Source organism: Eublepharis macularius, chromosome 12 (genome assembly GCF_028583425.1).
Source record: "Eublepharis macularius isolate TG4126 chromosome 12, MPM_Emac_v1.0, whole genome shotgun sequence".
Classification (NCBI taxonomy): Eukaryota; Metazoa; Chordata; class Lepidosauria; order Squamata; family Eublepharidae; genus Eublepharis; species Eublepharis macularius.
This window is the reverse complement of record NC_072801.1, coordinates 20222069-20242784: the sequence shown is the minus strand read 5'-3', so window position 1 is coordinate 20242784 and position 20716 is coordinate 20222069. Positions and strand designations below refer to the sequence as shown.

General features: G+C 45.4%; 1 protein-coding gene across 3 annotated transcripts in view; it reads left to right on the top strand.

The window, feature by feature from the left end:
- Window positions 1-17875, top strand: part of DCUN1D3 (defective in cullin neddylation 1 domain containing 3) — a 40054-nt gene extending 22179 nt beyond the window's left edge. For 2 of the 3 annotated variants that reach the window (XM_054995661.1, XM_054995660.1), the window contains exons 2-3: window positions 11265-11797; window positions 14496-17875. In XM_054995661.1, coding sequence (XP_054851636.1) covers window positions 11367-11797; window positions 14496-14979 — 915 coding nt within the window. In that variant the 5' untranslated portion in view covers window positions 11265-11366 and the 3' untranslated portion in view covers window positions 14980-17875. Of the gene's footprint in view, window positions 1-1334; window positions 1418-11264; window positions 11798-14495 lie in introns of those variants that run through there. The other variant, XM_054995662.1, reaches the window with a different exon arrangement.
- The last annotated feature ends 2841 nt before the right edge of the window (window positions 17876-20716 follow it).

Below are 20716 nucleotides of genomic sequence, written 5' to 3'. Positions count from 1 at the left end.
AATGGAAGTGTTTCCCATGCTTCTCAGAGCCAAGCTACAACTGACGCCTGACACAGGTTGGACACTTGTCAGCTTCCCTCAAGTTTTGATGGGAAATGTAGGCATCCTGGTTTTGCAGCTGTAATGGAGAGCCAAGCTGTAAAATCAGGATGCCTACACATCCCATCAAAACTTGAGGGAAGCTGACAAGTGTCCAATCTGTGTCAGGCATCAGTTGTAGCTTGGCTCTAAGAGGGCATGCCTCTATTGCTCCTACTGCAAGCTGCATTCAGAAGCTTCCTGCTTTCCCCTTTCCACGGCAGCTTGCTGTGCTGGTGAGGAGGGGGGAGAGGCGGTAGGGGGAAGGAACAGGTGGAAGTCTGTTGCCACTGCTACCACTGCTAACTGAAAGAACCTTAGGATCCAGCCCTTAATTGTAGCTCTTTCAGGGATCTTGTAATGGAGGGCTTGTGGTACCCCTGCCAGTCCCCAGGATTCTTTGGGGGCGGGAGGTGGAATCTGTGATGAATTAATCTGATGAAAACCAACGGAAATCTGTGATATAGATGAGCTCAGAGTAAACATGCGATTCTCCTGTACGGTGCTCTGTACTCTTACTTTTTGGCTTCAAGGCACTGACTCTGTGCATCCACATTGCACAGAGTGTGGCATGTTTTCTCCCTCTTCCTAATCCAAACTGGAGAAGCCGAGGAGTGAATCTGAGTGAAAAACCATGCAACACCATTTCTCTGTCATTCATTCTCAGCCTCACCCCATATTCTTAGTTTCTCTTTGGCCATGTGCTCTCCTGTCTGCCTTCTGGCAGATACATGAACTCAAAATATTTCTTTTCTTTAACAAAATTTATATCCCACCTTTCTGGCCTTATAAGGGCCACCAGGGCGGCTAACAAACTAAAACACGCATAATGAAATCACATTTTAAATCCATTAAAATAACAGCAACAGCATATCATTAAAATGAAACCAGAGTTATAAAACATGCAAAGGCATAAAAACAATTAAAACATTTAAAACAATTTAAACATGGAGCATGAAGGAGGGATCACTGAGGGAATGCCAAATGAAACACCGCTGTATTCTCCCACTGTTAGAAATTTCTGTACCCTACAAGATTCAAGCTGCAAGCTAGCGATGAGTTGCATAGATAGCTGCGGGGAGTTGACACCCCTGGGGCCCAACTCCTGATCAACTAGGACCCCAGAGGGCTCTCTTTTTTGATGAAGGCAGGCAGCCTTTTCTTGAACTAGTTGTGTCATGGCTGTTGGGCCTTTTGTACACGTGAGGCCCTCGCTGTTTGTCCTTCCAGGGTTTCTAAACAATCCTGTTTTTGCAGCATTCCATGGAGAGGCCAGAACATTTGGGAGCAGAGCAGAAGTAATCATGGTGATGTCTTCCTCCGCTTTTGAGGACCCCATGTAAGGCCTTTTTTGTTTCTTGCCATAGACCAGATGATAATGTGCTGCTTGGCCAGCGGGTTGCTGACACAGGGTAGCCATTCCTTTCACTGGGCAAGATTGGATGGGGCAGCTTTGGTGGTTTCCAAGTGTTTTCCTTGGTTGATTGGGGAATGGGGGCGCTGTTTAGGCAGGAATTCAAAGATAATTATTGCAAGAGGAAAAATGGAGCTTTCTGGAAGGACCCCTCCACTGAGGGTGCATCAGAATTTACCAGGTGATCTCAACAAGAAAGCGCAGAGCTGGAAACAGCACAGGAGAGGGGCGATCAAAGTGATCATGGAGGAGAAAGCAGAGGAACATGATAAAATTATGCATGAGGGGGTTGCAAAAGTGGATAGAAATAACTGTTTTTCTGTTCCCTAATACCAGAACTGAGGGAGGGGAATCCAGTGAAGCTGATGAGCCATAATGGGCTAAAGGAAGTACTCTTTTACTTAGTGACTAACTAAAGAGTGGGATTCACTGTCAGGGAAGGAAGTGATGACCATAAGCATAGATGGATCCAAATGGGGATTAGACAGGAAGAGAGGTCTATCGGGGGCGCTACTAGCAATGGAGACTGAGGGGAACCTCCACATCCAGAGGCAGTAACCTCTGAACACCAGTGCCAAGGTGGCAATATCAGGCCTGTGTCTCCTGTTTCTTGGCACTCTGAGGGCAACTGGTTGGTAACTGTGTGGAACAAGATTTTGGATTAGGCAGACCAGTAATCTGGTCAAGCAGGCCTTTTCGTAGGTTCTTACACCTCCCATCTTCAAGATTTTCTAAGCACTTTATATGTACCTCTCCCTTCCTCCCAAGAATCACTCAAGGCAGTATATAGTCCCTCAATGCCAACCTTGTGAGGTAGGATGGACTGCAACCGTGAGTGGCCCTATGGCTGTGAGATCTTTGGGCTGCTTGCTGCCTTGAGGTTGCTTTTTATGTTTTATTCAGCTTTTAGGGGCTTGTGCACCATCTTATTTTTCTTTCAGTCCCTCTTCACTTGGGGGAGAGAAGTCTTGCTCTCACTCTGGTTCTTGCTTGCTTCTTCAAGGCCTCTTGACAGCGTGTGTGTGTACTTGGCCGTTGTTTGGAATGATTCAGGACTGTTCTGTGCTGTGGTTATGGTTGCTTTGGATGTTGCTCTTGGGACATTATGTTTAGCTGGGGAGAACTATTAACAAGCAACTGTTGGATTCCCTGCAGAGTTGTTGCTTACAAATATATCCTGGTAGCACTATAAGGTGCACAGAAAAGCAACTTGTTTTTTTGTCCGCCAGTCTTGCATTGCCAGGGAGTGGTTGAATGCAGAGAAAGAGGGTCGGCCATCGTGCGGACAAAATGCTTTGACTGGATGGGCTTTTGGTCCGATCTGGCATGGCCCTTCCTATGTTCTTATAAGGTTCAGTCCCTGACTCAATAGTTGGGGTTTCCAACATTGCCTTGATAAATGCCAGGATATCTTGGAGGTGGAATTTGATGTCACTTCTGGGTGACGCTCTAGGCTGCCTCCTAGAGCCCATTTTTAATCTTGCTCCTCAAATCACGGGGGAGGGGGCAGGAATTGGTACTGGGGGCTGGTAATAAACGGGAGGCCTACTAGCAGCCTGCCTCAATATGAAGTAAGTTCATGCAGACTAATTTAGCCCACCCTCTACCCTTCCCTTGGTTCTAAGACTACAGAATCTAATCTTTCCTTTAGGGTTTAGCAAGGCATATATTTGTGGAGTGGTTGGGGTGGAAGTAGAGGCAACTTATACTTACACACGCACGCACACACACACACACACACACACACACACACACACCTCTCTCTCTCTCTCTCTCTCTGAAGGGGTATATCATCTCCATCTCTAGAACCTTAAAAATCCGTGCCTTGAGTTAGGATCCTCCTCAGAGTTCGCCAGCATCTGAAATATTCAGCACAATGGCGCTAGTGTGGTGGAACTGTCTCCCGAGGAAGGTCTTCTTCACTTCTTCCCTGTTAACACTTAGGGCTTTTGAAATATCTCGGATGCTTTGCTAGGGATTGCTGTGGCTGCTTGTCTCTGCCGTCATCTTTTTGTTGTTCTGCCTTGCCTTCGCTATGTTGTGCTGCGTTCAAGTGATTTCAGTTCTCGGTGAAGTTTTTGTTAGCCACCTGGAAGGTTGTAATAGAAAGGCAGGGTGTAAATATTGGAATAAAATTAAGATAACCTGGTGCTTTGTTCTTGTATTCGTGCATGAGCGAGAGTTAGTTTTCTTTTAAAAAGACATTCTTAATTAAGAGTGCTGGCTGGTCCCTCAGGAAGGAAGAGTTTTAATTAATCTCAAATAGAAAATTAAACTTGTGTAAGAAATTGAAAGTAGCTTTGAAACTAGATAGTAATGGGATTATTTTTGCTTGCAGTGAACAACATATTGGCACTTTGGCAATCCTTGAGGCATTGGTGGCCACCAGGTCTCTCCTCTGAATTGCAGCTAAGGACTTGCCTACTTCACAAACCTGTTTAATTTTCCTTTGTGGCTTATGTCTCCCCCTTTCTCCAAGATGTTTAAGACGGCAGAGTTCCCACCAAAGAATCCCTCCTATGGAAAAAGGAGGCTCTCTAATATCATAACATCTACAGGCTGGTCCTTGTGTGGATGGTGACAGTAGGGTGATTGGGCTTCCCACAGGTATACAGAAAAGATAAGACTCTCCCCCTCTTTCGTTAATTCACAAACTGCCTAATGGGAACTGAAAATATTGCAAAAGGACCAGAATGTTGAGTGCAGCCCTGTGCCAATTAAAGGGGAGGGGCCAGAAGAGAGAGAAATCAACCGGCTCACGTTTCTGAGAGTTTAGCGAATTCTACAGAAATGATTTTTGGAAGGTAGGATTTTCAGAAATACCCTTTTCCTGCTCCCTGAAATTGCTTGTGGGTCCCCAGCTTGTTCTTTCTGATCTTGGACTTGGTTTTTGCCCTATAACTCTCTCTCTTCTGTGGTTTTTTAATACTTTGTTGAATGAACTTGAGTATTCTGGAAACCAAAAGTCGTGTGTTGCTCTAGTATTTCTGCGTTTGATCCCATCCTCTGTAGGCCCAAACCTCAAAGCTGCCTCTTGGTGGTGTCAGTCAGAGACACCAACACCATCTCTGAATGAAGTGCTTTTGCTTTTTCTTTTTCATTTTACCACAGCACAGTAGAAAGGGGGGCTTCTTTGTAAGCCACTAGCTTAAGCATTCACTCTGTGCCCATGCAAAACTGCGTATGTAAATTTTGCATCTGAAACCCATCGGTGGGAGGGCATCGATCTTATTCTAGTTTTTTGTCCTTAGGACCAGAGTTCACAAAATTCGAGGAATGCCGATGTGGTGTGCAGTGGCCTTTGTGGGGGTCTCTTTTTTTTCGAACTACCAGAAGGTGAAAAGAATCCGACCAGTGATTTGGATTCTCCCTTTTCTCCTGTTGTGATTGATTCTGCTCGTATTCTGTAGACTGGCTATTCAGACACATGCGAAGGCAGATACCCTGAGACTTCATTGGATTGACGAATTCTCCTTTGCACTGTTTCTGTAAATGCATGCTGAATCTTCCAGAGCAGGGGTCTGCAGCTTTATGGGGTCAGAGTTGCTTCAGAACCAAATATGGCTCTTAAAAAAAGGAAAGAAAAATGAAATCGTTAAGTTTAAAAAAAAAAACCGTGAGCATATTTATGCTGATGCAGTAAATCATGCAGGTTGCTCCAGTATGTAGTGACTGCGAGGCCTCATGTGTGCCACTTCCTAGTATAGGACTTGTATTGGGGCTACAGAAACTTTATGGATTATGTGTCAATTGTCAGTAATGTTAACTGTATATTTTCAGTTATGAGGTTCTCCTTTTTTATACTGACTCTTGGTCGGTGTGTTGCTCTTAATGTTGATGTAGTTTCTTTAGTTATGAAGTGAGAAATAAAGTGAACGAATAAACGAATAAATGAATAACAGGAGGTTGCTAACCTCTGTTCGAGATTGCTGGATCGGAAGCATGCTTGGTGGTGGCGAGTAGCTGGGTAAAGAAGTGTGGAGAAAAAAAGACGTGAACGGCAGTAAGTTTCACAGTCAAACCAGTACTGCATAGGTGGCCATATACATCTGACAGCAATCACGAAAAGCAAAGGAATAGATTTGGTGGCTGCAAAGGAATAGATTTGGTGGCCATCACTACCTGCTAAATGGGAAGCCCTGAACCAATTCCCTTGAGAGTCAAACCCGTACTGCTTGAATATCCACTTTTCTAGACTGCACGGCAGGCCGTTTTGCATACACGAAGCAGCTGATGTGCACCATATGGATTGCTCTCTCTTCTGGGTGAGCCTGCTATACTGGGTGTACTGGCTCTGTTTTGAGAAGATACTGGGCTGGCTGTGAATTCTTCTTTTTTAAAGTACATGTAAGCAACGCGACCTGGTGATCTTTGAAATGTGAATGTTGTTGCAAAGTTACTTAGAGCATGATGCAATATTGCCCTAGGTGCCACTGTACCAAATAAAACACACTAACACCAAGATAACCATCCTGTCTTCCCTGGAGTACGGGTGCTGTCTGGAGTTGCGTTTGTATGTTAATCCATGCAGTTCAGGCTCTCTCTTCCACAAGAGTCCAATTTGGGTACTGTCCAATTACTATAATTGGCTCCCTGGCCTTCAGTTGTTCACAGTGGCTTGATGTCCGTATGTTGTGGGAAGAAGGGGAAGGTGTGCAAGTCATTGCACACAACTTGAATCACCAGCGCAACATGTATGTTAGAATTCAATATCTGATTGGTCCAGAACTGTTCACAAAGAGAGTGTGACGTATAGATGTGACATAAATCAAAGGGTGCCTTCAGGCTACCATCTTCCCATCTCCTAGTTGGTTTGGGGTGGCCATGTGACAAATAGTAATCGAATGCTCCTCTTGATGCGTGAGGCATTCTTTTCTGGCTCAGGATACTTAAAGAAATTGTTGAATTAATTTAACGGCAAAGAAGAAGGGGGGGAACACAGTAGAAGGACCATAAGACAAAGCACTGCATTGCTCCATTGATGTCTCAAATTGGAGTAGGCCAGAGGAAGAGGGTTAGGGTGGTCTTCAGGGCGTGATAGAATGCTCATCCCCTGACCAGCCAAGACTTGAACAGATCCCAAGCCCTCTGCTTGGGATCCTCACTAAGTCATGTGTGTGTGGGGTGGGGGGGGTGCTTGATTTGGGCAGAATTTCTGCTTTGTTATGTGTGTTAAACAAATCCCTGCTGTCTTCTTCTTTCCCATTTTTAAAGCCAGAGTTAGATTTGGGCTCTAATCCGCAAATCTTTGCACTTAGTGACGTTGTATTCAATGCACCTGCATGCAAGGGTCTCTGCAAGGGGCTGAACCATGACTTCAGATCAGAGTGGGCCAGTTTGGGGGGGTCTCCCCCATTCTGAGTTGGGGGTGGGTGGGTGAATGGGAGGCCAACCTGAACAAGCAAGTCTTACAGAACCGTGGTTAAAATCTCCATCTCTGATTTCAGTGACTCTCTCTGTGGGCCAGTGGCCCACGGGTCTGCAAGCCTGTGAGTGGAAGTCATGTGCTATAAGAGTCATGTGCTGGGAAGAGAGGGAGCCAGAGTTATGGCCTCAGTGGTGTCAAAACCAGGACTTGGGTAGGAGGCCAAGAGATCCAGGGTAGGAGATGCCTACCAAGCACTCAGGAGGTTGACCATAGTGAGGAGGATCAAGTGAAGGGTTGGAACCCTGGAGGAATCCTCTGCGTGACATGACCTCTGTCCTGCTACTGCTGTCAGTATGCATGCAGAAAGAGGCAGGGGACTCAGTACCCTTGCTCTTTAGGTAGCAAGTCCTTCTAAAATGCAGCCCCTCCCCAAATCTTACGTCAATAAGGGCTTGCAACTCAGCAGAAGGGGCTCCACAGAAGGTCCTGCCTTCTTGTATCTGTGGGAAAGCCCTTCAGAGTTCCTTCCTGGCTGTTCTTGTTAGATGAACTTGGCAAATGCCCCAAGAGGGGCTGCTCTTGGTAGATCTCAGGTTGTAATGGGCCCAAGGAAGGAAGCTTCAGCAACTGTGAAGGCCTTGTAAGTTTTAAAAATCCTTATTCTCCAACTGTTTGGAAGGGAGTGGGGGATGGGCATGTGTCGGAACTCTGGTGTAACCTGCTTCCAGTGGCCTCCACCACGAGGTAGGCTGCCATGTTCTGCCCTGTTGAAGGTTTCCAGAGACCCTTCAGGGATGTGTTGAACACACACTGCAGTTTCGCTTTGAGCCAGCACTTGGTTGGCTTCCTTTGGTTGCCTGCTTTCTCTATGTGGAAAAGGCCGTGGAGGCTCTAGATGGGCTCACCGTTTTTTAATGGCTTTGGGCCATGTCTTTAAATTGAGGGTGGGCAATGTAGGGGTCCCCCTCCACCAAGCCATGCTGAAACAGGTTCCTGAGAACATAGGCATTAGCCAGCATAATAACCTTTTATAGTAAAAAGCTACAATATTGCTTATTCTTCTCTCCCACTCCCTCCCTGCAACTCTCAGGCATATTTTTAAAAGCTTAGATTTCCAGTGTGAAACCCAAACTTTCCAGGGCAATGGATGAGTGCATGTTACTGTTGGAGACGGGAGCTTTAACTTGGCAGTGGCTTCATGTGAACTGTGGTATTGTAAAGCTTCTTGTATGCTTAGGTATTAAAATTCATTTATGGTTTTTTAATAGCTTCCTGTAAAAAAAAATGTAGTATATTGCTGGGCCAGAGTCCTTGGCTTTGACAAATTCTATACATGAATCGACCTCTTTGTAACCTGATGTTACAGTTAGAATTTTAGGAATTTCCTTTATTAGGACTCGGCAGTCAGATCTTGGGAGAAGCTCTGTTGCTTTCTAGGTAAAGCGAAAAGTCCTTCCTTGACATAGGGAAGGGTACTTGGAGGGAGTGAGGGGTTTAGGCCTGATCATTAGATGGCCCACACAGTGGATGTGAAGCCTCTGTAGAATGTACAAGCAGGGCTTTTTTTCAGCTGGAACGGGGTGGAACGGAGTTCCGGCACCTTTTGAAAATGGTCACATGGCTGGTGGCCCCACCCCCTGATCTCCAGACAGAAGGGAGTTTAGATTGCCCTCTGTACCGCTCCAATGGTGTGGAGGGCAATCTAAACTCCTCTCTGTCTGGAGATCAGGGGGCGGGGCCACCGGCCATGTGACCATTTTCGCCAAGGGCGATTTAAACTTTAAAAAACTCCCCCCTTGTTCCAGCCAGCCCAAAGTGACGTCATTGTGTGGTCCTGAGTTCCACCACCTCTTTTCCCAGGAAAAAAAGCCCTGTGTACACGTGTGAGTGGGCATACAAGAACACACTGGACTCTACCCTGTACTGAGTCAGACCACGGGTCTATTGCGATCAGTCTTGTTTACTCTGGACTGGCAACAGCTCTTCAGGGTCCTTCACATCACTTGCTGCATGAGATTTTTCTATCTGAAAATCTCAAGGAATGGAACCTGGAACCTTCTGCTTGGAAAGCAGATGCTCTACCTCTGAGTTTTATTTTCAGGCTTGCAATGAAGGCTCTTCCAGTGAGCCACACAACCCCATCCCTAGGGTACACTCTTACCTTGCGCATGGTTCTTTAATGTAAAAAGCTTCTTCTTTTACAGCCAACCAGTATTCATCTTCAAACTATGGTTTTGTTCCTCTCTCTTCCCAACCAAGATTCTAACCAGTTTAGTCCTGGCTTGGTGGAAGGAGCACAAGCAAAATCCCCATTTTTTGACGTTCAGACATCACAAAGCAGCTTGATGGAAAAACCAGAAATGCTGACTTGAAAGCCATGTTGAAGACCCCGGGGGGGGGGGGGAGCACGAGTCCAAGGATGTCCCAGGCTTGTTCCCATAATGGCAAATTGTAGCTTCTTACATGTATGATCCATGCCACAGTCTTTATGAGATGCTATTGGATGGCCCAGGAGAGCCTGATCTCATCAGATTTCAGAAGCTAAGCAGGATCAACAGTGGTTAGTGATTGGATGGGAGACCTCCAAAGACCAGGGTTGCTGCACAGAGGCAGGCAATGGCAAACCACCTCTGTTAGTTTCTTGCCATGAAACCCCCAGCCAGCTATGACTTGAGGGCAGGATGCCATTCATCCATTCATTGGGCATCACTAAGGGATACAGACACCCCCTCCCCCGAAGTTCTTATTCCCGCACAGCTGTTTCCTGTCCTTCCCCCACAACAATCCAGGTTGGTCCAACTGCAGGCAACCCAAGTTGGTGTTTGGAATATCAGTATGAAGCAGTGTGCCCAGAATCCTTAGCGGCGTGGCGGATACTTTCATTCCACCCGTGCAATGAATTCTGGGACATGTTTTCAAGATTGTAATATACCCATGTTGGAACACAGAAGATCTTAGGCCAGCCCTTCCAATGCCTTTGGATGCTACTTTTGGGTGAGCAGGTACCTGTGGTCCCAGGCTGTGATTTGAAGGTAGTCAACAATGAAGCTACGTGGAGCTTGAGCTGGTCGTTTCTCAGATGGAAAACCTCTTGGAATCTTTGGTGTGCTGCTTGGAGTGGGTGGAAATGCAACCAAGGATGGGATTTGTAGGGGAGGAGCCTTGTGGCTCAATGCATGCAGAAGACCCCAGGTTTGACCCCCTGGCATTTCCAGTTAAAGGATCTTTGCTAGAAGGTGATGGGAAAGACTTCTGGGGAGTCTAGAAAGTCGTCACCAATTGGAATAGATTGTACTGAGTTAGATTGGCTTACCTTGTAGAGTTGTTGTGAGGATAAATGGAGGCGAGGCAAATTATGTAAACCACGTTGGGTCTCCACTGGGGAGAAAGATGGGGTCTGAGTGAAGTAAATACACACAAACAAGTATCACAGAGCCTCTTTATGGATGAATGCTGGTGCACTTTTTCTTGGTACATTTTCTAAACTGTTACTCTGTTACAAGAGAGAACTTAGACCAGCGTTTCCCAGTCTTTTTCCATGGAGGAAAACCCCTAAATTAATTTTTCAAATCCCAAGGAACCTCTAGCTATGGAAATGTTTACAGGCCAGAAGAAGTTAATGGCAGGGAGCACAATTCAATTACTGCTAAATTTCTGTCAAGAGAATTTATTTGTAAAGAGCTGCTATCTATCTTATCTAAAAAGCCAGCTTCTATAACCTTAATAACCACAATGTTCTTACCTTTAAAGCCCTGAGTGGGTTGGGACCGGCATATTTTCGGGACCGCCTCTCCCTGTACGTTCCCCGGAGATCGCTCCGATCAGCGAATAAATATTTACTTGTGGTCCCCGGCCCTAAGGAAGCCCGCCTTGCTTCAACCAGGGCCAGGGCCTTTTCAGTCCTGGCCCCAGCCTGGTGGAACGCTCTGTCAATGGAAACCCGGGCCCAGCGGGACATATTATCGTTCCGCCGGGCCTGTAAGACAGAGCTGTTCCGCCAGGCGTTTGGTGATTGAAGGGGGCGGTGCCATGTCGGCCTCCCACCTTTGGGGTGGGGAAGATTCTCCCCACCACTGCACCTTGTTAATTTGTTTTATTATTTGTATATTGATTTTAGTTTTTGTTTTTATTGATTTTAACTTTTCACCGCCCAGAGCCCCTGGGGATGGGCAGTATATAAATTGAATAAATAAATAAATAAATAAATAAATAAAAATATTCCAAGGGATATTTGGGGTTTTTCATGGTATTTCAAACATTTTATTTATTTATTTCGTGATTTCTCATGGAACCCCTGAGAGTTTTTTGAGGAACCCCAAGATTCCAGGGAACCCTAGATGGGAAACCTTGGCTTAGACAAATGATACACTTCTGAATCTTTTTGTCCTCTTTCCCACCCTGTAGGTTGGCTGACTCTTGTTGATGTTATGTTGAGGCCTACTGAAGATCAGTGGAATGGGTGCGTGATAGCCAGGGGACTGCTCTAACAGCTGGGGTCTCACCAATATGGGCCAGTGTGTCACTAAGTGCAAGAATCCTTCTTCCACCCTTGGCAGCAAAAATGGTGACCGGGAGTCGAGCAGCAAGACTCATGGCAAACGGAGCACGATCCACAAAGAAGAGCACAGCACTGTTGGCGCAAAGTCCTCTGGGGACATTCTTGTCAATGGGACTAAGAAGATGGAGGCTGCTGTAGAGTCCAGTCACCCGCCGACTTCCTCTGGGGATGCAAAGAAAGAGCCAGTCTCTGGCACTGAGGAATCATCTCTCCATAGGACTGAGGAATTATTTAGGAGGTACAAGGATGAACGGGAAGATGCCATCCTAGAAGAAGGCATGGAACGTTTTTGCAATGACCTCTGTGTTGACCCTACCGAGTTCAAAGTGCTTGTCCTTGCGTGGAAATTCCAAGCAGCTACCATGTGCAAATTCACAAGGTTAGTTCGTAAATACCAGGGGGGGCGCTGTTTTTGGGCTTACCTGGATAGCTGGTCCAAATCTTTGCTCATTACTGTTTTGCCCCCACCCTGTCCAAGCGGGAAGCAAGCCTAAGCCCACAGTGACTTGGATGCTGTTTCAGCCCTTGCTGCTCTTCCTGGCTCTGGGACGGAGGTGGGTGTGTGGTGGGTTATCCCTTTTAGGCCAAGCAGCAGTTGTACTCGGACAGCTGTGAAATTCATCTGGGGTTTTTTTAGTCTCCATTGGGGAGACCCCCCCTTTTTTCCCTCCAAAATTGTCTCTTGATTGTCATTGTGCTGTTTGAAGATTGCTGCTCTTCTGCTGAACTTAAAAGGTGTGTGTGTACGTACGTATGTACGTACACACACATCCCTCATCACTCACCAACTTTGGAAGTACTTGGGGGACATGCCAGCTAGCAAAGCAAGGACTCTTGACATTGTGCTCTCCTGTCTATGGTGTCCTGGCCAAGTGCTGCAGCCAGTGGTGAAACAGCACTGGGGCTTCATCCAGCTTGGAATTCACACCCTCAGCTATTGAAGTCCCCCCCTCCAATCGTACATGGCTGATTTCTGGGACTTGCCCAGCCACATTCAAGCCTATCTCTATGGGATAGAGACATGCATCCAGGTTTTGTTTTTAATTAGTTCACCCTCTCTGGGTGCTGAGTTGAAGAACAGATTTTCACTTTTCAATGCAGAATATGCAGAGAGCTTATCATTGAAGGCTTTCGTAGGTTCTACTGGTACAGGGTTTGGCTTCTTAAGGACAGAATCTGGTATCTGAAGCAGAATTTGGCACTCAGATGTCTGGCTTTAATTTTTTAAAATAGCTTTAATGTGTTTGGGATTGCCAGGAATGAGGGGTCAGAGATGGATTCCTTCCTCTTTCTCTGGCCACATCCTCTGAACCACCCTGTCTCCTGTCTGTTCATCCCTCCCTCCCATTTTACCATTTCGTTCTAAAAATTCGATATCTCCTCGTATTTCTCATTTATTATTATTTATATATAAGACGCTTATAAAAATGAAGAGGTCCAAAGTCTGGAGACTCCGTACACCTTTTTAAGGGTAACAAAAAAAAGCTGGAATGAAAACACTAAAAAATTACCTGGGAGCAGGAAAAGAAACAAATAGAGGACCTCCTTCCACACTCTCACTACAGATGGAAACACTGAAAATGAATGGAGGTTCCCCCCCTCCTTTTTTCTCCTTATCCCTTAATATTAGAACTTTACTAGCCAAATGATCAAGTCAGTGGGTAATAGACCTAAGATGAGCAACAGAAAGTACTGCTTCACATAGCACCTAACCAGGCTGTGGAACTGGCTGTCCCAAGATAATCTAGTGATGGCTGTTAGCTTAGATGACTTTAAAATGGAATAAGACCCTGTGGAGCTTTGGTCTATCCACAGTTGTTAGCCATGATGGTTAACTGGAATCTCCATGTTAACTGCTGAATACCAAAATACTAAAGAGTCCAGTAGCACCTTTAAGACTAACCAACTTTATTGTAGCATAAGTTTTCGAGAACGACACCTCTCTTCATCAGATGCAGAGCTGTGGTTCTCGAAAGCTTCTGCTACAATGAAGTTGGTAGACTTAAAGGTGCTACTGGACTCTTTTACTATTTTGCAACTACAGACTAACACGGCTACTCCTCTGGATCTGCTGAATACCAGATACATTGGGGAAGAGTTGCTAATGACAAGGTGGGGCTTTGTTCTCCTTTGTACACCTTCTGAGGATATCCAGCAAACTGTTGTGAGAAATGGAGTCCTGGGTTAGGTGGACCTTTGGGAGCAGCATGTTCTGGAAAAGGCAGAATAGTTGTAGAGAGCTATCAACAAAAAAGAACATAAACCAAGGGTATGGCAGGGGGTGGGGGACAGAATGGGAGAATTTCTCATAGGACACATCTTGTGCACCGGTATGATTAGACTGATGTCCGCTTACCTGCCTATTTTGTTTTGAGTGTATGCTAAAATACTTTGGATTCAATCTCCGCCCCGCAAAAACAGGTCACTGTCATGAAATGTAGCGTGATCCTGTTCACTCAGCCAAGAACAAGATTTGAGGGGTGGGTGGGTGTAGATGGATGAGGGCTCCAGCATGACCAGTCCTGGACGTCTTTAGCCACCTTGCAGCAGAAGTGTGAGCAGCAGAGAAACACGCACGCACAATCCTATGCATGAAGGCAGAGGAGGGGCAGATAAATGTCCACTGGCCCCTTTTTTCTTTGATAGCTCCTAATGGAAGAACAATCGATCTTCTGGTTCTCTCTCTTAAATCTCCTAATGATACAGTGCTAGGTTTCCAACCTGGGCAAAAGATGCCCCCCCCCCCCGGTCCCAGCTTTCAACTTCCACAGGTGTTTCTTTTTGCAGCTGATGTAAAAAAAATTCTGTCAGTGCCAAAACACCTTATGACTTCTCCTTCCACCTTTGTGTTCATGGTGAGGTTTTTAAGACTTTTTCAGTGCAAGGAGGCTTGTGTTGTGCTTTATCTTTTGGCACTTGAGATTATTTTGAAAATCAAACCCTCCTTGTCTGAGTGAGGGGATACCATCCTCAGACATGGGCCTGGAGAAGGGACAGTTTCCCCCCACTCTGCATATCTTCTGCTCTTAAAAAAACCCCAAAACCATTCTAATAGGCTTCTCTCTTGCTCGTAATAGGACAGAATTCTTTGACGGCTGCAAAGCAATACACGCGGACAGCATTGAGGGGATTTGTGCCCGATTCCCCTGCCTCTTAAACGAAGCCAAACAGGAAGAGAAGTTCAAGGATCTTTACCGGTTCACTTTCCAGTTTGGCTTGGACTCCGAAGAAGGACAGAGGTCGCTCCACCGAGAAATAGCCATTGCCCTTTGGAAGTTAGTCTTCACACAGAACAAGCCCCCGATCTTGGACCAGTGGTTACACTTCTTAAACGAGAACCCCTCAGGAATCAAGGGAATTTCCCGGGACACGTGGAACATGTTCCTCAATTTTACTCAGGTCATTGGGCCAGACCTTAGCAATTACAGCGAGGATGAGGCTTGGCCCAGTCTCTTCGACACCTTTGTGGAATGGGAAATGGAGCGGCGAAAAAAGGAAGAGGTGGACAAATGCATTGCAGCTTCACAGACAGAGAGCTTCAGTGCTGACCATCCTACTTAGCGGCCGTGAACATGTTGGCCGCCCCCTGTTGAACCCTTCATCATTTGTAAGCTCTGGACTCCTCTGGAATTTACAGACGCTCCAGATTTTTCTACTTTACACCTTTCTCTGCCTTGTTACCTGAAAGGGCTCTAAAATACCAGATCCATATTTTAGGCACTTTCATTTATAAAAAAAAAGTTTTGGGTTATTCCTGTTCTTTTCCTGGAATGTTTGATTCCGTTTGCAAGTTAAACAATTATTTTTCTCATTTTCTTTTTTTTGAAACAGGTTTCAGATTTTGAGATAATTATGTCTTGACCTTGGTTGCACAACTTAAACAAAAACAAACCTTTTTGGTGAGGTTTAAATTAACATTGCTAAATTATACAGTGCCAGATTTGACATTCTGCAACATGGTTGTTTTTTTCCTTCAGGACAGGTTTATACTGTGTGTAATGCTGTTTACATTGTTGGATTTTTTTATTTTAAAGTTGTAATTAATTTTAAGATGTGTACCACAATTGATAACAGTGTTAACTGTTAACTACAAACGCATTAATTTCCAGGTGAATAAGACTCTGAAAGCCAATGAAAGCAGCATTTTCCTTTCATATAGCCTGGCTAGCTTCTTATAAGTCAGCCCCCCCCCTTTTAATGAGGCGACTTTTTTTTTTTTGGTTAAAAAAACCCTTTGTACCTGCCATCTGGTGGAGCTTTTAGTAACCTCTTTTTGTAGATTCAGCCATGAGACAAAACAGCCAACTTTCTCTCTAAAGAGGGCTTCTTTTACTTTCCTGAGACCCCAGAGCGTCCCCTGTCCCAGTGAGCCATAACTTGAGGCTCATTTTTAACAGCAGGCTCTTTCTACTCCCTTGGCATCCCAACATGACCATAAAGGGGTGTGGTTTTTTCCTAAAACCCCCAGCAGTGACTTGGCAGTGGTTTGGCTAATAGCAGCCCCTTAGAAGGCTTGTGGAGGTATTTTCTCTCCAATTCTTCCTTCTCCAGAGCTAAAAGGACCATTAGGACGGGCATTAGGGTCTCCTGACAGCTTGCAGACCTGTAACTGACCAGTACATGCTTTCTGCAAAGTGCATCAAAAGAATAGTGCATCCCCTCTTCGTAGAGGCCATTGATTTTTTTCCAAGCGGGAGCCTCTCTCCTTTTTAGATTAAGGACCATATTTTTCACAGTCCTGCAAAAGCATCTTTACTTAACTTTAAAAGCCAAAGGCAAGTTATGCTCCAAGGTTTTAACTTAATGTTGGCAGAAGTGGCAATTTCTTACCCCTTCAAAAACACCCTCCACAACCTTCTGCTTTAATTTTTATACTTTCTGTATAAAAGTATTACTTTCTTTGGCTGACGAGTATATCATACCAGGGTTGGAACTTGCTCTAATATTTTGTCCCCTCCCACCCATTTCTTAAGTTTGAATTGCTCAATCGTAGTTAATGTCGCCCCCTTTCTCCCTGCCCCTTCCCTCCACCTCCATGAGAAAATTTACATCTGATAAGTCTGATTGCTGCTGTGTTTCTGGCAAAGCCCCTCCTGCACTGCGTTCCAGACCAAGATTTAACCATTGTATCTTATAGCACACCACCAGTGCAACAAATCTGATGTTTCTGCTTCTCAGACAGCCATTGAAAGGCCCAGAAGATTTATTTTATTAAAAAGTATGGCCTTAAGCGGCAACCTGGCTGGCATCTTGATTTGGGCTGACTTAAACGATGTTTCAATAGGACTGAATTTATCTTTTATTTCTTTTTCTTTTCAAACAAAAACATGTACTTGGAACTATTGGCTTGCTTGAAACTGTTGTGACCTTAAAAAGGGAGTTTTATTAACACTGGCAGAATTAACTGACTTTTAAAAATGTCAACATTTAAAAAACCTTTGGTAAAAGGGATGATTGCTGAGGCTTTCTTGGGAAATGAACCTGACCTCCACGCTACATTTTTTAAGTATAAAATTTTATTTTCAGGCTTGCAATGAAGGCTCAAAGTATGCTTAATTTAAAAACAAACACAATCTCTCTTTCTCTCTTGATGAGTTGATGGCTTAGATGAGCTGCGTTCTGAATCTGCTTACAATTCTGTCATGTTCTAAGGAGGGCAGGATGTTTGTAAGGAGCTTCAGACTCGGCAGTGACAGCCTGTTCCTCCCGCAGTGTTGGCTGGGCAGGTGTTCTGCAAAGCCTTCCCTCTAGGCCTGTTTCTGCTACGGGGTAATCTTGCCAATGAGCTGAGTGTGCAAGTGTGGATCCTGCACTGCTGTATAGCTTTCTTGCGCAGGATGGCAAGACGGCAGACATGGCATCACTTAGCTGTAGCATTTTGGTTCCCCTCCCAAGTTTGCACAGGTATTTTTGGGGGGGGGGAATATTACCTGCCCCATAGGGATAGTTCCATCAATATGGTTCGTCTCCGTTTTCAGTCACTAACAGCGGGGGGAAGATTTAAAATTTACAAAAATAAATAAATACTTGAAATTGACATCTCTTGCTTGTCAGCAGTGGGGGGTTTGACGTTAATTTTGTTGGTTTCTATTAATATTTAATACATTAAGATACCTTTTTTAAAAATTGCAAATGCCTCCCAAAGGTGCTTGGTTTTAAAGGTGCAGCTGGCGACTCCTGCGGCCCCGTCTGGAGTCCCTGTAGGAGCTCTTTCTTTCATGTTAAGACTGCATGTGCATTCTGTTGATGTTATTTTTTATTGGCTAATTACAAAGGAAGTTTTGTGCCTAAAATGAGGAGGGGGGGGGAGACTTTGTCTTGTGTTAACTAGGTCCCAAAGGCCCTGAACCCTCTCACTTGACCTTGCAAAGTATTTAACCACATGCTTGAAGGTTCAGCTCCTGAGGACTTGAGAACCAAACCTTGGTTATTAAACTCATAAATGAATTTACAGTAAGCCTGTGCTTTGGAGATTTTATATGGAGAAATGCTATCTGGTGGGATTACTGCAGTGGCTTCTGGCGGGGGGTGGGGGCATGCATTTTACCTTGTAGCTGGCTCTGGAGGAGGGGCTTTGGGGGGTAGGGAGGAGGAGGTTTTCAAAACGTGGTATTTCACCCGTTGATCTAGAGCACACTTATTAGGCAGGAAGTACAAATCTGTGATGTGGTCATATTGGGAGTACTGTGTTACACTCAAGGAGCCCATCAGCACCAGGCACCACAAGTGGAGGTGGTTTATCATGAATGACCAATGTTGAATGCCCAGTGGGAATCACAGCCCATTCAGCCAGGGCCCAGGATTCCTGTCCCACTGTCCTGCATTGATCCTCGCTACTGGACACATAAAGGGCAGCCACATGGTCTACTCCATCTACCACTATGCTGTTGATGTGGACTCAAGGACTGACTTCTACTGTAGGCAAAGTAGTCCTCCATAGCTTGTTGTGTTAAGAGCTTTGCACCCACTTCTGGTAAGTTAGCTCTCCATTCTTCTGTGTGGAGCTGCACAGAAGACAGCAATGAAAATATGATTGTACTTACATATAACTGATACTCATTGAGTATTCTCTGGTGCAGGCACACCTCTCTCCCTCTATGCCCACTGTGAGTTCTCAGGATTCCTGTTTTGGTCTCTAGTGGCAGCTTTATTGAAGTGAGGAAGGGAAGTGCTCTCCCACATACAGTATGGGCACTATGGTCACAAACTGCACTGAAGGGTGCAAAAGTGCCCTGTGCTGTCAGCTTTTGGAATGCCTGTGGCAGGGCTTGTGCATATGCCGTTCACATGTGAGACAGCTCCGAAGAATGCTCAATAAGCATCAGTTACAGGCAAGTCCAACTCTGTTTTACTTATCATGTAGCCGATCTCTTGTTGCATGAATAACAGGGAAAATTCATAGACCTTATGGAGAAATTTTGATTCGAGGAACCAGAAAACAGCGAAAATAAGGAATTGGATGTTTGGTTGGCACAAGGCAAAAGGGAAAGCAAAGTGGAAGGTTTCTGGATTGATACTGCAAGGATGAGGAATTTGAACTCTTCCCTACAACCTTGTTTTTCATCAGTGAACTGTTGCAGGCTCCAAAAGGGCTGATGATGCTGGTGAATTCTGGGCTTCCCCCCCGCCCCTCTTGATCCCAATAGCAGGCCTGAATTCAACCAGGTGGTCTCTTACCAAGGAGCAAAATGCTTTTCCTTCTGAGTGCCTCTGCCCAGGCTACTCTTGCAAAACAATCCACCCAGAGGCATTAAAAATAAATATTCCTCCCCCGCTCCAAATTAGGTTGTGGCTTCCTTTTGTTAAGTTTTGCTTCTTGGGCTCTGTTTTCTCCATCCATCCCCGCCTCTTTTCTGACAAGATTAATATTTCTGACATTCAAAACAAAATTGAAAGGGGAGGGAACCTTCTGCTATATTTGTGGGAGGAGGCGGTGGCATGCCAGCTTTTTCTTGGCACTCTTCCTCGGCTGTGGTCTTTGCACGCCACAATGGCCTCTGCCTGAAATGCTCAGCTGAACAGTGCCAGTGGAGATACTGCTCGGCAGCCGGTGAGCTTGCGCTAATACACTTTCCAAATTTGGAGCGGTTACTCTGCTTCTCTGCGAGTCTCTCTTTGGACATCTCTACAGCTCCAGACAAACAAACAAAGCTGGGGTCCTGTGAGCCGCTATGGAGTGGGAGAGGCGATAAAGGATCTGGAATCCTTCCCCTCCGATTCATTTCCTATGAACAGCAATGGACCTGAATGGGCCCAATTTTCCTATTGCTGCTTCCCCCTCCCCACTTCTCACTAATTCTTGGCTGCCCTCAGCGTTTTGTGCCACAGAGAGCATGCTCTGTCTTCTTCAAAGATAGCTTTTTTGATTGGTTAATTTTTAAAAATCCACCGGAGTCCTTCCCCAAGTATGTCACGACCCTCCCTTGCCCATGGGTGGCTCATTTTGCTTTTAACGATTGGTCTCATCATATGAAGCTGCCTTTAGATCACTGGGTCCATCAAATTCAGTGTTGTCTACTCTTGTGGTTCTAAACCTGATGGGGCAGGGACACATGTGGACCACTGTGGGAGCCGCATCCCATCGCTCAAAAGCTTTGTCATGGAAGTGGCTACTGCTTTTCAGTCCTGAGATACAACCTGAAGGTGCACGACACAGTCACCGAAGAAGCTGTGCAGAACTGAGTCTCATCAGTGCCTGGATAAAAGCCCCAGGTACACATCTTGGCTTCTGGAGGGAAGAAAAGTCTTCTCCTTGAGATATTACACTGCTTACACAAAATAGATGTGGTGTGTGCGTGTGTGAAATTTCAAAGTGAAATAACATCAATTCACTTGTTAAGTCAGAGTACTGCACTAGATCTGGTAGCTAGTTTTCTATATGTAACATTTGGACATGTGAGATCTCCCCATCTGTGGTCTGAAGTGGTACGATTCCGGAAAAAAGGTCACCTTCTAGCTTGGAACAAAGCCAAAGTGGATTTGAGCATTGTGCTGGACGTGTAGCCTGGCGAGTACTGTGAGTCATAGAACTGGATGCACAGTGAGATTCTGGAACTGCTATTAGGAGTGTTCATGCGTGCCCACTGATGAGACTACAGTGAATGTGCGCTCACCCTTTTGACTGGATTTGGTGAGGAATTTTCACTGTAACATACTTTTTCCTTACCTCTCTGGATGTGAGAGAGCTGCATGGTGTAATGGATACAGTATTGGACTAGGATCTGGGGAAATTCATAGTTGAAATCCCCACTTCTACCATAGAAGCTCGCTGGTGACCTTGCACCTGTCACATACTTTC